Source organism: Perca flavescens, chromosome 9, assembly GCF_004354835.1.
Source record: "Perca flavescens isolate YP-PL-M2 chromosome 9, PFLA_1.0, whole genome shotgun sequence".
NCBI classification, from domain to species: Eukaryota; Metazoa; Chordata; class Actinopteri; order Perciformes; family Percidae; genus Perca; species Perca flavescens.
In genome coordinates, this window is record NC_041339.1 from 25453404 (window position 1) to 25471679 (window position 18276).

The 18276-nt window shown below is 38.3% G+C and overlaps 1 protein-coding gene across 1 annotated transcript in view; it reads right to left on the reverse strand.

Annotated features, from left to right (window-relative positions):
- Positions 1–18276, reverse strand: part of rabgap1l (RAB GTPase activating protein 1-like) — a 144961-nt gene that overhangs the window by 25407 nt on the left and 101278 nt on the right. The window contains exons 15-18 of the mRNA XM_028588557.1: positions 10718–10792; positions 8724–8849; positions 7058–7201; positions 2498–2539 (exon numbers count right to left, since the gene is read on the reverse strand). Of these exons, the coding sequence (XP_028444358.1) occupies positions 2498–2539; positions 7058–7201; positions 8724–8849; positions 10718–10792 (387 nt within the window). The remainder of the gene's footprint in view (positions 1–2497; positions 2540–7057; positions 7202–8723; positions 8850–10717; positions 10793–18276) is intronic.

The window sequence follows — 18276 nt, forward strand, 5'->3', positions numbered from 1 at the left end:
ATGTGGATGGCGACTGCTAAGCAGGAGAGGGAGGGAGGCGAACACAGATGGAGGGAGGGGTGATGAGAGCGGAGAGGAGAGCAGGATGGAGGGAGGAAGGAGGAGGAAGCCTCAGGGGAGAATGCCGTCATGCCTGGCCAATGAGAGGCAGGCAGTGGAAGCCCCTTCCACACTCCTCACATCCTCATTTGTTCTCCATTGCCGACAATCGCATGCACCACATCTTTCTCTGTCTGACACAGAGATTACATTATTGCTAAGATTTAGAGCGGGAGGGCTTTTTAAAACCAACCATGTATGATTCATTTAGAGAGGAAGGCTTGAGTGTAACTGCATTACTGTGTAAAAGCAATAACACTTAGTGTATTTATCATTATTATTGTTATTATTACCATGAGCTAGTGCAAACATTGGATTGGCTTTACCAGTTTGAATATAGTGGATCAGAATTTAGTATTTGCAGATATTCAATAATAAAGGACTGCTTTTAGGAGCAAAACAAACTTGATTGGTTCATCCTTCATAATCTTTTAATCTGGCAATTTTTCAGTTTCCTGGTTTTCTAGACTGCTATTTTTTTATCAGCATCTGTAAATAAGCACTGTGCAAAAACCTTGATTACTTGACAAATGTAAAAAAATAAATCTAATAAATTATTAATTGACTGGACATATTGTGGCTTATGAGCTGAGAAACACATCTAAGCCTGGGTTAAAAGCTTTCGAACATACACTTTTCCTGTCCCAATAATGGCAGATAATGTATATTGTCAGCCTCCATGTTCCTTTTAATAATTAATTGATAAAAGCAAAACAAAATTACGTTTTTGGCAGATAGCAGAAAAAGGGAAGCAGAAATGTAAGCAGTAGTTATAGTGTTATAAACGACTTATGAGCATGATTACTACTATATTTAAAAAAAACTTTTCCGTCTGTGTATCATGTTAATGTGAGCTGAGAATTACACTTCAGACTATAAAACCTGAGAAACTATCAGCTACTGTAGCACATTAAGTTTTTAGTCCTAAAAATGTACAGATGTCTTGTCACAAAAAAAAGAGATACTTGTACCTGCAAATTAATGAAAAGAAATTTCAAATGATACTAAATGATTTGCTTCTTTTGTTTAAGTACCAAGACAGATTACATGACGAGACAAGCCTGTTCTTCATCACAGGGTGTTCTTGAAGTTTCAACACTTCCACAAGGACTGTCCCATCAAATTAATGTCTACACTAACCAACCAGACACTGACATGCAATATGACACTCATTGCCAAAACTCATCGATCCATCCCGCCACAAAGAGCTCTGATAACAAAACAACAAGTAAATTCTAAATCATTCTGCTCTAACGGCAACAACATGCAAGTTTAGTATGGTTATATATATATTGTTTAAACTCAAGGAGATATTTTCTTTACAATTCAGACAGCAAATGCATTTTGTGTAGTTTATTTGTAATTTTTTTAAGTTCTAGACTAGTTTCTTTAGTTCCTAGTTTATTTTGAATAATGTGAATAAATTCATGATTGATTTTAAATAAAATAGTTATATTTGCTCTTTTTTTATCTTGTGTGTTTTTATTCTATGTCCGCCTACTGATTGTTTAGTGTTTGTGCCTAAATGTTTTGATTAAATCACACCCCGAGTGTATTTTCTGATTCTAAATTACACACTATTTTATCAACCTCCGAGGGAAACTGTATGGAAACCCAGTATGCACACATAAGTGTGCATAACTGTGCATACTGTACTAATAAGTTAGTAACTTCAGCGGAGGACGGTGGGGGTGCAAATGAAAAAAAGAATCCAATTCATATACTGCTCAAAACATACTGTATGCTACAAAATAATTGTAAAATTATACATCGAAAGGTACCACAAGCTGTTGTGACACAGTGACTGCATCACATTCAACATGACTTTTAACATGAAAGTCTTTACGCATTTGTCTAATTTGTCTTTTAGGACAAATCTGCCTCCTCACTTCCAGATACAGTTTTTGATTCAAGCACTAGGGGGCAAGAAATACCAACAAACAAACTCTCTGACCTCTTCCTATCACATCAGACCGAGGACTTAATGCAACTTCTCACACACAATGCCTTTTCTGCACCGTGATGCTTCGCAAATACTTTGCACTTTGAGAGACTGATTCTCACTAATGACTTTAATAACTCTAAAGAAAAAAAACTGCTCTTTGTGCAAAACCTTTTTTTTTGTGCAATTAATGTAAAATGTATTTTCTTTAAAAAAAAAGGTCAAGATCTGCTTTTTCTTTAATTCACTTGGGTTTATCTATGGTGCACAAAACAAAATTAATATATCATCATCTAAAAAATATATAGTTTTTCTTTCTTTTATTGAAGCAAAGTAAATCAAAACACTAAACACGATTTGGTTGGGATTTTTGACATGAAAACTGGTTTGATAGTTAAGTGATGCTCAACATATGGGTACAGTTTAATGAATGAATAAATGAAAGGGATTACTAACCTTGAGCAAGGCCAGGGCTACATTGAAGATGATGTTCAGACCCTGGAAGAGAGGAGAATTAGATGTAAATACAGAAACAAGTAGGGGCGAAACTATCATGTTCATGTGTGTCAGCAGGTTTCAGCATATCAGTGTAGTATCAGTTTATTTCTGACAGACTGAAACTCAAAAGACTCCTGCACACAGTCCTATTCACTTGCAGTATTTAACAACAACGTTTCGGTACGCAGATCAGGTTATTAAGAGGACAGTGTGTAGGAGTCTTTTGTTCTGTACTGTAGACCCATGGTCTTCTCCTACACACCTGTCAATCTACAGGTGTGTAAAAGTTCTGCTTTTTGATGATACTGTACACTGAAACTGAAAATTGTATTCAGGAACTGAAATTAGCAGCAATTTATAGTTATACTTTGCAGATTTACATGTTGGCAGCTTCCAATGGATAATACCCCTAACCTTCTCTAAAATGAGGTTAGGTGTATTTAATATAATACATTTAATATGAAAAAAATGACTTTAATCTATTACAACTTTTACAACAACTTCAAGAAACAAAGCTATATATAGTAAAATAAAAGCCGTCATTAGATGGTTAGGATATACAACCTCTAATAACTGGCATTTAAAACAAGTGAAACATTCAGCAGAAAAGTTGTTAAAAATATTAAGGAAAGAGCAAGAAAAGTGGAAATAGATGACAGAGTAAAGTTCTTAGAAAACACAACTTCAAAGATAAAATTTTTCCAGACAAGTAGATCTCTGAACAAACTATTCACTTTTTTAATTATAACAACCTAACACCATTAACTTACTAACATTTATATACTTATGTCAGCATATGTTATTTGCTTCGATTGTTTATTGCTTTATCGCCAATAATTTAAATAATTTTTGAAAAGTGCTGCACAGAATGAGTTCATCGGCACTATAATTCAATTTAAAAATAAAGGTAATCAAAACAGAGCAGAGAGACGTACAGTTCAAGTGATGAAAAGGGAAAACTTCAAAATAAAAACAGACAAAGCTATACTTTGTCATTACATGTATAATGTTTCTAAATAAATCACAGATTATTGCGTAGAGAAAATATTTGTGGTAAGAAGTTTTGTTTCTATTTGCTGATATATGTAGAATAATGCTGTGAAAACGTGTTTTTTTCTTCCTCTATTGTCGACACAATGATTCTGAATTTGACACAGAAAGAAAGAAAATGTAAAGCTGATGTCAGCTCTGCATGGGAACAACCATCTCCTTGGTCTCCGTGACAACCAGTTCACATGGCAACACAAAGCTAAAAATATCTGGCCAGCTCTAAAAATAACCAGAGAAAGAGAAAAGAGAGAGGGAGCTCTGTCTTCACACACCTATCTTTGTAGGCCTCAAGATGGTGCTACAGCGCTGAGGCAGGATCAAAGGTGTGTATGAGAGAAAGAAAGATAATCTCAGAGTTGGTGTGTCCGAGCAACAGAGATTCATGGGGAGAAAGAGAGATAAACATGCGGAAAACGGAGACATCATGACATAGACTGGGAGGGTGACGGGGTAATAGGCCAAGGGAGTAGTGAAGGTAAATTAAATTAGGCAGAGTTAAGTAAATAGGGACGGAGATCATTCAATAATTTTGAATCTCAGATGTGATATTAAAAGTTCTATACTTGTTAAATTAATTCCACAGAATTCCTTTGTTTTATTTAATCAATTTGGTTTTAGCCTGGACCATAACAGTTGTTAATAATAAAAAATAATCTGGACAGTACTAAATGCAAAAGGTTACTGATAACTAAAGTGGTAATAACCGATGACTCTAAAGCGACTCACATATGACCCAAAAACATAATGCAACATCAAGGTGTGAGCTTGGGACTCCCCACCAATCATTAAAGCTTAGCCTATCAGTGGGAGAGCACAAACAAACTCACCAAACAAAAGTCCAGTAGCTTTTGACTTACTATTTTTTTTACATATGAGGTTTAGAGACATTGAATGAGAAAATAATATCAATAATAAGACTTTGAGACTTTAATTTGGGTGAGAGTAAAATGTAGTAGAAATTGTGAAAAGTAGAAGAGAATGAGCAAGACTGCTGTATAAAGAGAGAAAAAAAATATAAAGAGAAATGAGAAAAAGATAGAAAGATATACAGTAAATATAAGATTGAGTCAATGAACAAGAAATGAGAAACAGCAGAAGAAAGAAAACAGCAAGAGTTGTTAAATAAATGGCAAGAAAAGGGGTAAATGACACAATGAAAGAGGACGATGACAGACAAAGGAAGTAATAAAGGAGTGGGAGAAGATGATGAAGAAAGCAAAGAAGAAGAGGGCAGACAGAGGGATGCAGGAGATGAGAATTCTGGTTTAACAAGCAGATTCTCATCATGCGGCTCATTGGGCGAGAAAAACCTGGGAAACTTTTAATTGTTTTGCCTGGAGCCAATAGGAGGACAGAGGGAGGTAGGGAGGGAGGAAGGAAGAGAGAGAGAAGGATGTGGAGGGGAGAGGAAACAAATAGGGCATTTGACTTTTGATGTTTTATGTAATGAAACTTTTTACAAGTCAAAGATATTTAGTACGCACGCACACACACACATCTTAATACAGAATATGTTTTTGTATGAATGCTGTAATGTAAACAAACATGTAGCATCTGCAAAATGATGACACACACACACACACACACACACACACACACACACACACACACACACACACACACACACACACACACACACACACACACACACAAAAAAGTAATTCTAGTAAGTAATGGTGGTGGATGATAAGTTATTGTGCTTTACAATTAAGGTCAGCATTTGATACAGTGTATCATACTATTTTGCTGAGTCACCTGGAAAAATGGGTCTGAGTGATACTGCTCTGGACCAGTTTAGATCTCTCTGACAGAACTAAAGCTGTTGTTATTGAAAATGCCTCTTCTTCATCTGCTCATGTTGGATATGGTGTTCCTCAAGGCTCTGTTCTTGGACCCTTGTTACATTGAGTTTCTATGCTCCAAATGTAATATTTATTTTTTATATAAAGGCAGGCAGCTGCATGCTTCCACCTCCAGATAGGGGCCTCAGTCATACACTCCCATTGCAACCTCATTACACATTTGGCTTCAGCAGGTCTGTCTGGCAGCCCTACCGGCCACCTGATCTGACTCATCAGCTGGTGGTGATCAGCTGAAAGCTCGGTTTCTCTCCTCACCTGAGTCCCCAGATCATACGGCCGCAGATAAGATGACAAAGAAACAAAAACTCAGGTGTGGATCATCAGCCTTAAGGTGCTTTGGTACCAGTTACACTTATAAACTACCTTGTACTTAAACATGGTGTTTGTTTCAGGCAGTCAGTAACTAGTCCAATAAAAAAAAAAGCATTGCTGGGTAGCTGCAGATCTAGCAAAAACCCTCCACGAGAGTGCTGAACTATTAAGCCCTCAGGGGTAAGGATGCAGCGATCTGATACTGATATCAGGCCAATACTGACTCAAACTCAAAAGCTGGATAAGGGTATCAGTGACAATAGAGCTATTTAATTCTATGTTTATATACTATATATATTACATACTAGAATTTTAATTCCTGTGTTTTGACCGATTTGTTGCTGCATTTAAAAGGTTTACTTGTATTGCATTTCCTGTTAATATTGAAAAATGTTTACCAAGTTGCTGGGGCACGATTTATTATCTTAATAATAATAATAACTAAGTTTTTCTTTAACAAATTAAGTAAATTATATCAATCTATTTATTTGTTACATTTTGTTTTACAAAGTTAGGAAAGCAATGTTTAAGTCAAGCCTGATGTTGCCTTATACATAAAAGAATGATCCCAGTCACTTCCACACAGTGAAGCATACATCTTCTTAATTAAAACACTGGTATTGGGTCAGTACTCGGTATCCAGGCAGAAAAAGTTGGGTCGTGCATCCCTACTCAGGGGATGTCCTCTCAAGGACCATGGCAAAAGACAGGAAAAAGAAAACATTTTATATATAAAAAAAAAAAAAAAAAAGTATTATCTTTTTTGTATATATACTATCATAGTACTTTAATTAATTTAATTTCTTGTCTATTCACCTCTGTTTTACCCTCTGCATTTGTGTTTGGTGTTATACTGAATGTATGCAACATTTTGTTTCTATTGTAAATTACTCTGTAGCACTGTAGTGGCTAGTGGCTTTTGAAAGGTCTCTTCAGAGGAGCTTTCTGTAAAAATGTTTTAGAACAAGAAGCAAGCAGTGATTGGTATCGAGTCAAGTGGTCCTAATGACATTAAATCAATGATTGTATCAGCCCTTAAAAGCCTGATCAGTGCATCCCTATTGATTACAATGGGAAGATATTAGATCAAACCAAAGAGCAATGCCATATTCCCTCCTAGCATCCCCAGTGACCTTTGCCACTCCTCATCTTCTATCCGTGACCTCGTTGTCTACCTCCTTACTACTCCTCTCATCTTTCTAGAAGACCCTCCCCTTATTGGACACTGGACAATGTAGACAAATCACTCTCCATATAGTACCAGTATAAAGTAGTGCAGTGAGCCAAATTATACCTCACAGAGCAGCAGGTCAGTGATATGGAAAACCATGCACAGGGGGAACTTGGCAGTGAAGAGGGTGAGGAACCACTGGGAGGCGTACATGTGTGCCTCCAGGTTTAGCTCTTGGAAGTGGGACCACAGGTCTGGAAGCTGCTCCTGCGGGAGCAGATAGAAGAGAAGGAGGAGGAGACACTTGTGAGATGAAACAGCACTTACAAGAATAGAAAGATGTGGCTCTGTTTGTCATTTCAATTTTACATTATTTAATTTTTACTCATCCTTTATTAAATCATGCCGTCTCACTGAGATGATAATCTCTTTCACGAGAGACCCAGAGACCCAAGAACAAAAGAAAAAGTTAAAAAAGAAACAATTCAGCATCACTTCCCTGCTGCCAAACAGTCAGAGATTTTATTCATACACTGCACATACAGTACATTGTTAAAGTTATATAAAAAGAAACTATATTATACAAAGCAAGTATATTTACAAAATGTGACATTTACAAATCTGTAACGAGAATTAGAAATTCAACCTTTGTTGAGCAATCGGTTTCATAAAATGTACAAAGTGTATGAGCACCAGAACTCATCATTGCCAATGTTATTATATTATTCTGCATAGTTCATTTGATGAGGGTTCCTACATTCATTATCTTTTCCACTTATTATTATATTTCTTTACCATTTGTTTGTTCTAGTTTATTGGTTTTGATATACTTTTGAAGATTAAGCACATGAGGAGAAAAGCTGTAGCTTTAAAGTGAAAAGTGTGCATGTGTGTCTTAGCATCCATGCATGTACAGTGAATGAAGGATTCAATCAGCCAATATTTAACGTGTCACATGACACCTGATTGGTCATTGATCAGATAGTGAGATCCGACGTTAATAATTAGCAGTCAACGCTAACATCCTTACATTGAGCGTATTTGGTTGTTGCTAACCGAGTTGAACGTTATTCTGAGAGAAGACTGCTAGCAGAGCCAGGATGGATTTCAGGGCCAAATTAATCTCTAATCAGAGAGTGGATTTAGACTGTAATACCTGAGTGGGATGGGACTTAACCAGCACCAGGATCATCAGCCTCAACAGACAGAAAGAATGTTGTTTAGCCTACAGAGACCACAAGTCTCACACGCACAGGCTTAGAAGTAACTCTCGTTATATTCTATTATACTTTGTGTCCAGAAATGAGTCAACAAGTAAACAACAAACATGTCGTCCCCCACAGATGATGCAATCACTGGTAACACGCTCTACGTATTTGAATATGATCAAACCTTCCTTGCTTTTATGGAAAATTCAAATACATTTTGTAAGGCATTTGCACTGTCTGCTAGTCTCTTCTTTTTAGTGGAACCCAGTATGAGTAATTGCACAAACCCAGCATTCACTCATTAATTAAATGAAACAGCCCAAATGACCTTCATTCTCAATAAAGTACAAATCTTGGAAAATCAAATCTAGTGTAAATGAATTGTCCTCGAGACAAGTCTGTACAACAAGGATAGCTGGATATGTGAGGTGAATTTCATGGCATTTAAACTGGACAAAACAACTGATTAACTTCTTAACTCTATTTCATCCAACTGTCAACAGTCTTCTCACCATTATGCTAATTTCTATTGCATTGTAATACATTCCATTTCATATATTATTAAACACTGCATCACTAACCTGCATCAGCCTCTCCAGCTTGTAGAACTTGCAGTGAAGATCCTCAAAGTTGTTTTTGTAAAGAGCTCTGAGGCCATACTCGTACATGATTTTCACCAACACACAGAAGGCCTGTTCCTCTGGCATCTGAAACCACATGGATAACGATAAACTACAGAGACATGAACTACAACTATGAACGACTGAATCTCCAACATGTACATCTGTTGCCACATAGGAAACAAGGACATTTTTGTTTGAATCTCTACATCACAACTGGTGGGCACTTAGTCTTCAAGACAAGAAACCGACACATTTTATCATCCAGCCTTATTTGATGGGCTCTAAATAAAGCCTGAAGGACAGAAAAATTAAGGTGTGAATGACATGAAGGGACACAATTCACGGAGTTTACATGTGCAAGTGCTTCATTTTCTCTGTGTGTTAGTGTGTGTTGCTTGGATGAATGAAGATAAGAGGCATGAGAGAAAGCTTTAAACTGTGTGTGTGTGTGTGTGTGTGTGTGTGTGTGTGTGTGTGTGTCTGTGTGGGTATATGGGTTTATTCCTCCTCCTCTCACACTCTCACACACACACACACACACACACACACACACACGCGCGCACGCACGCAGACGGTGAGGTGATATTTAATCAGAGTGACAGTATGTGTTTGGGGCTGAATGGGCTTCTGCAGGTAAACCTGAACCCCTATTAATATTCCTGACATCTCCTCTATAACCTCTCCCTGCTTCCTCTATAACCTGTCTGCCTCCTTCTCCTGTATAACCTCTCTTTATTTTACTGCTGCTGTCCCCTTTATCTATCCCCTTCTCCTCTTCACCTTTAAAGCCTCCTCCTCCATAACTTCCTCCTGTTTTCCTCCTTCTCCTGCACTCTCGTATCTTTTCCACTCCTGTGTTCTCTCCTCTGTACACCATGATGTGTCCTTACCAAACTCATCCATAGCTCTCCTTCACAACTCTTTTACCATCTCTCCTCACCCCACCTCCTCCCCTCTCTATTCTTCCTCCATCTTCCTCCTCTTTAACCTCTGCTGCCCTTGTTATTTGGACCTTAACCAAACTTCCAACTCTACTTGGGACTCCCGCCTCCATGTGTCTACTCCTCTGTCTCTCCTTCATCTGTCTTTTAACACCTTCCCCGAATACACATTTCAGGTGCGTTTTACACGTTGCAACACATTTTGAACAGACTAGAAATCACTAAACAATACTTAAATGTGTATGGGGACGAGTATATACTGTAGAGCAGGAGTTCTTTAAGAAATAGGTGTCTGTCAGTGACCTTAGAAATAAATTTATGAAAGTGAATGAGTGTTTTGTCCACCTCTTTTCTACTTCTAACTTTCTGCTGTGACTCAATTCAGCTTTACCTTCTTTCGCATTCTCTCACTCCCTCTATTTCTCCACACCATTCTGCTATGAAGTGTTTTCATTCCAGCAGCCAGCCAGAGACGTTCTTTCTGTCTCCCTCTCAGCCTCTATTTACTCTCTCATATTGTCTCAGCTCTGATGTATTACACAAACAGACTTGCTTTCAATAGATGCAGAGAGGTGTAGGTGTAGCTGCACAATTGCTGACTTCTTTCTTTTCTTTCTTGTAATAATTAGTTTGACTTCTGTCCTCAAACACAGTTTGTAGCATCAAGGTAACATTCCAGGAGCTCCAGAGAGCTTTTATTTTGAAAGCACGTGGCAATGGAAAAGCACCAGAAGAAAGTTTTTCTGTAAATGTGAAAAAGTCAATTCTATAGTTTTACTTTTATTCTTTACCAATGTTGTTGTTGCGAATGTGTTTGTACAAAAAGTAGACAAAATAACATGATATTGTAAACTGTTGTGTATTTTTTTTTTTTCAACCCAGGTTTGTATGCTTGATGTGTGTGTGTGTGTGTGTGTGTGTGTCTGTGTTGTATGTATCTAGTCATCTATCTAGTGCATTTGACCATGAGAAGGCAGGCTCAGTGGATGGATGGATGACAAGTTAACTCACGTGTAGCAGGAGAACAGCAGCGAGGAACGACTGACCCTGGCAATAACCAATTTCCTCATCATAGACAGAGTAGGCCTGCGAGAAAGAAATAAAAAGAGAGTGGGGGAAAATTCAGTTTGGTTATTCTATCATCAAGACATCAGCAGTCACTGACATTAATCAAGGTTGTTTACAATGTATACATTTAATTTTAATTTTAAAACCCTTCAATTTTCTCCCTATTTTCACTTCACATTAACATTAAAATGAACTTGGGCCTAAAAGTAAGATTAGTTCCGATTGCTTTGTACCGTGCCGGAGTACAATTGGGCCTCTTCAAAATTCAAGTACTGTAAATGAGCCAATTTGGGAGTATGAGAGACGTTTCCTTATTTTTCAGATGACACAGGACCCAGGGTTCCCCTGTTATAGTGCAGGTATATTAAACAAATCTGATTTCATCTGGCTGAAGGCCGAACTGAAAGCTTTTTTGGTTTGAAATAATGTGATAAAGTTTCATAATCGGCAGAAGTTACCACACAGACAGCCCACAAAAGTACACAATTTTTAAATGGCCTTAAAGTTTCAGCCCAACTGTAACAAAGCTGCTATTGTGTCCTAACCATAGACTGTATAAAATAAGTCCAAAACCTTGTAAATTTTTGCAATGCCAATAAACATAATTCCTGCCCTTAAACTCTTGGAATCTTACATACATGTTATAACCACCATTGGCAGGTGCATGTTATCTTTTTTATACCCATTATTTACCCAGCAAGGAAACCTGAATATTGTACTTTTCTTCCACTCCTTGTCTTACACAGTTACAAACATTCACACTGAGGGGCTGCACAGTTCAAACACAGTGTGATACAGTTATACCAGTCAATGAACAACTCCACTGGAGCAGCTAGGGGATTTAGTGTCTTGCACTTCAGTGTTGAGGGAAGGGACAAGTGTTTGCCCTTGGTTTAACAGTCAGTCAGTTTAACTGCTAGTTACTTGTTGTCTAATATAGGTTATAGTATAGTAGTATGAGCAGATACATAGAAAAGTGATTATCTGTGCTTGAGTCATCACAAAATGTGTTTCTTGTGACCACGTAGTATGGTAATATTTTAGTAGTCTCAGGAATTCAGGCTTCCTTTTAAGAGTCAGGAGCAAGACATCTCTACACCATTCGATCTTGAGTGCTTACTGCCTTGTTGATCTAGAGCATCAGCACATATAGGAGGACATTTCCTAAGAGACTGTTTCTTTCGAATACCAGCCTTATTTCAGAGGAATTTCCCTGGGGACTGTCTCTCTCATGCTTTGGTTTTTCTCTTTGTCGGTGTCAACCTGTCTCTTCTCTCACTTTTTCGCGCTCTATGAGGCACCTATTCAGTAAATGCTGAGCTAAGTTCCTGTATCTAATAACATAACACCAAAATTACATAAAATAAATTGCTGATCACAGATTCCTGTTATCTCTGTAAGTTTATTTCTACGAAGACCCCTTTCACATTGTCATTTTAAACTTTGTTTATCAGATGCCTGTACTCACTGTAACGGCAGCAATGCAACATTCACTCACCACTGACTAGCTGCCATTGACAAACCAAGCTTAGCCTGGGGTAGGAAGGCTAAATCCACTGCCACTGTCAAAGCCTGATTGATTTTGAAAAGGAGGGCAAAGAAACTTAAGTCATGCCACAACAAAAACTTCTCACCACTGCAGTGTTAAGAGAAGAGGTGGCCTTTTCAACATAAGACACCTGGCTGTTTCGTCATTAAAGTAGGGAAGACCGACAAAGGAGACTAACCTTCAGATGACCGTTTGGGAGAGGTACTGTCTCAAAATGTTTAATAGTGGGCACACCCCACCAATCATGGTAATGAGCAAACAGATAGGCCTTTTCACAGTGTAAACACGGATCCAGGGACAGGCAAAAGTGTATAAAACCATTTGAACTACACTTTTTAAATGGGGGAGGAGAAGACCACATCACACAGCTTCAACTCTTATTGTACATTAACACTGAACAGTAAATTGTTGTAATTCCAATTCCTGCTTAATTGGAAGTAGAGCCCTGCACGGGCCAAAAACTCCAGCCCTAACCCGGCCCTGGCCCGTGGTGTTCAAGCCCTACCCAACCCCAGCCCGACAACGCCTACGCCTGCGCGCTGTCTCTGCTACACACGCAAACACACACACGTCACACGCTACTAAGATGGGCACAATTAGGAGAGAAGCTAAAATAAGCCCGAGTCCGATGCGAGCCCGACCTGTAAAAAAAAAAAAAAAAAACAGCCCGGCCTGAATGGGCTTAGCCTGTCGGTCCCCAAGGGCTCTAATTGGAAGGCATCAGAGGTAAGTGGGGCACCATACAGGGCAGGTAAACCACCTGACCTGACTTCTACATATAAGCTGGTGGGCAAAACCAGCAGCACCGCAGCTCAAAAGATTTGGTTTTAAAATCATCTTTAAATAGGGCTGGGTAATAAATCGATATTATATCGATATCGTGATATGAGACTAGATATCGTCTTAGATTTTGGATATCGTAATACCACGATATGACATAAGTGTTGTCTTTTACTGGTTTTAAAGGCTGCATTACAGTAAAGTGATGTACTTTTCTATACTATACTTTTTCTATTATTTTCCTTTTCCCCACTTAGACATTATGTCCACATTACTGATGATTATTTATCTAAAATCTAAATGTTAAGATATTTTGTTAAAGCACCAACTGTCAACCCTAGAATATCGCCGCAATATCGATATCAAGGTATTTGGCTCAAGAATATCATGATATCTGATTTTCTCCATATCGCCCAGCCCTATCTTTAAATATTGTGTTCAGTTCCACCCTTACCCAGAGTTGAAATGATTTAGCTAGTAACGGTACAATATCTTTCTTACCGATATATTTTGGGTGTCCACATCTCTGAGGACCTTTCTTGGACCCTCAACAACTCTACCCTGATCAAGAAGGCTCACCAGTGTCTCTTCTTTCTGAGGAGACTCAAGAAGGTCCACCTGTCTTCTCAGATCCTGGTGAACTTCTACTGCTGCACCATCGAGAGCATCCTCACCAACTGTTTCACAGTTTGGTATGGCAACTGCTCTGCCCATGACCGGAAAGCGCTGCAGAGGGTAGTAAAAACTGCCCAACACATCACCGGTTACTCCCCTCCATCGAGACCATCCAGGGAAAGCAATGCTTGCATAAGGTGCGCAGTATCATCAAAGACTGTTCTCACCCCAACCACAGCCTGTTCACCCCACTCCCGTCTGGGAGGCGTCTCAGGTCTCTCTGCACCCGCACCAGCAGGTTCAGAGGAAGCTTCTTTCCTGCGACTGTCACCCTACTGAACTCTTGCTCTGCATCCCGGTGACAATTTAACCTATATATATTCTGTTAATACACTGCATATATCTATATCTATATTATTCTTACTACTATTATAATATCACTACTACTACTACATTGCACATATCTGTACATGTTGTTCATATATTGTTCATATTACATAGCCATATTTATTCTGCTCTTTTAAGATTGCAATATATTTCTTGTCCTGCCAATGCACCACCTGTCTATACTTGTATATCGCATTGCACTTTTCTGCTTTTTTTGCACTTCTGGTTGGACGCAAACTGCATTTTGCTGTCTTTGTACTTGTACTCGGCCCAATGAGAATAAATTTGAATCTAATATTTTGGCAGAAAGCTCCGTTTATGATGGACAAAATTCAACAGCAGTCAAACCTCCGTACATTGGGTGAAAAGATTCTCTCCCTCTTTCCATGCTCAAAAAATTAGTGTGGACATCCAGAGCTCCACTGCTGATCTGTTTAGCTAATTTTGGGTTTGATGCGGAGGTAATGGAGAAGTCTTGTGGAGCTGTCTGGAGTGTAATCTACAAGCTGACATGCTTGATGGAGTGTGGCATTCACATGTCCCCAACTCAGCTGGGAGAAGTGCATGCTGACAGATGGATGGGGGAGGTCCTGGTGGGTGAAGTCTAAATTTGTTAGCCTGAGCAGATAATAGGCTCAGAGGGGTGGATTATTACCATCTATATGCCTAGTTTCTCATAACCAACAAGCACAGGTTTTCTACTTTTCTATGTGTATAACTTTGTAGAAAACCTTTTAGCCACTGGAACTATTAATGATCATCTGCACTGTAAAAAAGTCCAAAATAAGTGAAAAATAATGAATATGGGAACATTTTTACTCTAGAGAAGTGTTTCACAAATCTATTTAAAGACATGGAAACTAGCTGAGAGGGATATTGTGCCAGTGGTAAAGGAAAGCTAAGATGACATTATCATTGCAATATTATTTGAAAACCAGGGCAAAAATGTAAGAAGTCATTAAGACCTCAGTTGAAATATTGTAGTGAAAAATTGTGTGCTTTAGCACACTGTTATTATTGCTCTGTGATCTCAGGTATTGCTTGTGTCAGCTTCAGAATAGGAAGGGTTTCAGCAGGGCAAATTTGTATTTTAACAAACCCTGCTGGCATTGTGTACACACAAATCTGATCCGGATGGCGGTCACCAGGACATGAACTTGTATCCTGAAAAATGTGTGCATGGAAACATTCAGTGATCACAGGGATACGCGACATTAGCCTGGTTGATGAGGCGTTATCATGTTTGCTTTTTCCCCCTGCTTTGTTCAAGTTTTGTTTCCATGGAAATATAGCAGATATTCTCTTTATCCATTTATCTTGAGAGTCACAGGTTTTAAAACCCCAGAACAGCTGGTAAGATAGTGCTCCGCTGTCAGAGTCTTGAGTAAGACAGTCAACTGCTCCAGCAGGCTTTCTGAGTGACCACCCGTATATGTAAGGTTGTACAGGTTAGCTGGAAGTGTGACTGAGTGGAGCATTAAGAGAATGAAGCAAATTATTACTGAAAAAGAGCACAGAGCTCAGGTGACCTTCTCTGGAGAATAAAGGTTAGAAAATAAAAGACCCAAGGCTTATTACCGAGTAGCATATGAAGATGAATATAAACTTTGTTCTGGATTCTCTGTGCCTGTAAACCACTCATGCCTCAAGATCCAACCAACCTTATCAGCAGCAAATCTACATGGATTTGCATACAAATGAAGGCTGGCTCGCCACTGACCTAGTTGGGTCCAGACTGGATGCTAACCCTTCCTGACAGGTTCTCCCAGAGCGCTGACCGGCCATACTCTACTGCTGCTTCTTCATCATCTAAAACTACCTTTGATTTTAATTAATGAACAAAACACTTCTGTGATATCCATATTTGTGTCCTTTCATCTGATTTAGCTTCGTGCTCACAGGTTTCTGTCCTATACATAATTACGGAATGCAAGCTTTTAGCGTCTAATTACTGTTTAAGTTTATTAGACATTATAGAAAGACAGTCCAATGACCAAAATACTCCTTTCCATCTCACTAATACCTACTTTGTTTTAATTCAGTGTTTCCTCTATGTAGATTTTGTAGTGGCGGCCCACCATGGCAAAATTTATGCCACCACGGTATCAGAAATCAGGCTGTACAAAAAAATTTAGTCGCGGTTGCCTTTTAAATTAAAAAAATCCTAAAGGAAACACTGTAATTATGGTCAAAACTTTTGGTATCTGAAGAATCCCTGGTAGTGTGCAGGCCTTCTCTTTCCATGAACATGTTATGATCATCACTTCTTGCTATTCAACAGTTAAATACGCTTCCATCTAACATAGCTGATGGCATGTGCAGGTGCAAATGATCTGCATGTTAACATACAGAAAATCTACATGGGCTGTGTCTGAAACCCCTCCCCATTCAATGAAATAGCAGGCACTAAAAATAATAAAATAAAAAAGTAGTGTTCAGTACAATTGTAATAGTTAAATAATAAATTACAGTCATGTGACAGGGATTTTTTTTCTGGGGATGCAATTTTTTAGGAACACGGTAGTAGGTTTTAATATTTTAATAGCATATATATGTATTCCCAAATCCCAAACTGACATTTTTTATATTATTTGTATCATTATTAGGGCAAAAGAACTCTGTACTACAGAGTTCTGTAAGTGCTACAGAGTCTGTAGCACTTATATGTAGATCGCTGTTAAGCTTGGTAAACTGTTAATATGAGTATCCATTTTAACTGGATTACATTTTGATTTCACATTTAGTTTTTTCTGTTTGTGATAGAGCTGGTTGATATATTGTAGGACATAGCAAAGATGTCTGTGCATAATAAACTGTCTTGGTTAAGTTCACAGCAGACAACCCAAGAGAAGGACAGTGACAGAGATTAATACTGGCTTTAATACGTTACAGTAGTACTGACCTTGGCTTTTGTCTGAATAAAATGTACCATGTGTCTTCACAGATAATTACCTCAGGATGGGAGTCCACTGGGACCCTCTCCTTCGAGTGCTTATTTTTCTCATTTATTTAAGTGGAAGAGAAGCTCAACCGCATAATTTTTATGGTACCAGGCTCGTGGCTGATTCACAAAAGGTCTGCATAAAAGATACTGTTATGCAAGTTTGTATGGTTGGCTTTGAATTTTTTCAATATACCATGCATTTGATATTATCTATTGTTGGGTTTTAACGTGATGTTTCTCTTGTAAGGATGCATCAACATTGGGTCTACATAACACAGTTAAGCGTCTTCTACCAATCTGATCACATTTTGTTGTATCTTTAAGACAGTACTTAATATGTATTTCAACTTATGCTATCCAAACGAGCATCACTCTGCAAACTGGATTCCAGCATTTCTATAAAAATGAGTGGACACACTACCCTCACTCATAGCCTTAAACGTAATATATTTTAATGTGTGACTATGCTGGTGTTGTGCCCTTAACGTTTTCTCAGATATATTTGCCTGCCACCACTACTGACAGCCTATAAATAATAACAAGCAGTACAACATAATATGCTGCATTTGAATGGAAAACTGGCTGAATTTGGACGCAGTTTAAAGTCTTTCAGTAACCCTGCAAACTCAGACTCCATCTCATAAGCTACTATTGGCTTCTAAATTGTATCAAATAATCTAATCATGATCAGCCTGACATTGCAATCCTGAGTCGATGCCAGGGAATTATTGAGAGTTGTTAAAGTGATGACTTTACTTCTGCCACTAAAACTGTTCAAACATAAAGCATTTAAACTAGGAAAGTTACATTTGTAGCATGAAATATTCTGCAACTGAACAGCTATTTCTTACCTCAAATGAGATATTCAGAAACCCTTTTGGGTGGGCGAAAATTTGAAGAAAAATATCAATGACTGTCCACTGAGTGGTGGGGATGTCTGGTATGTCATGTGTAGGAAGGGTTCATGTTGATGTCTCAGTAAAGCAGGTACTGTCAATCATATATTGTAGAGCCAACTTGAAATGCCAAGCAAATTCCTACTTAGCTTTGCCAGACCACAAAACTAATGACAGGCTTCATAAGAAAATGCACACATTTTACAAGGCCTAGAACACATTTCAGAATTAGCTTCTCATCTCACAGCACTTGATTCTCAGCAGGAAAGTTTTCAAAAACGTTCGAACACAGCATGAAAGAGTATGTATCAAGATTTGCCTTCTGTTCCCA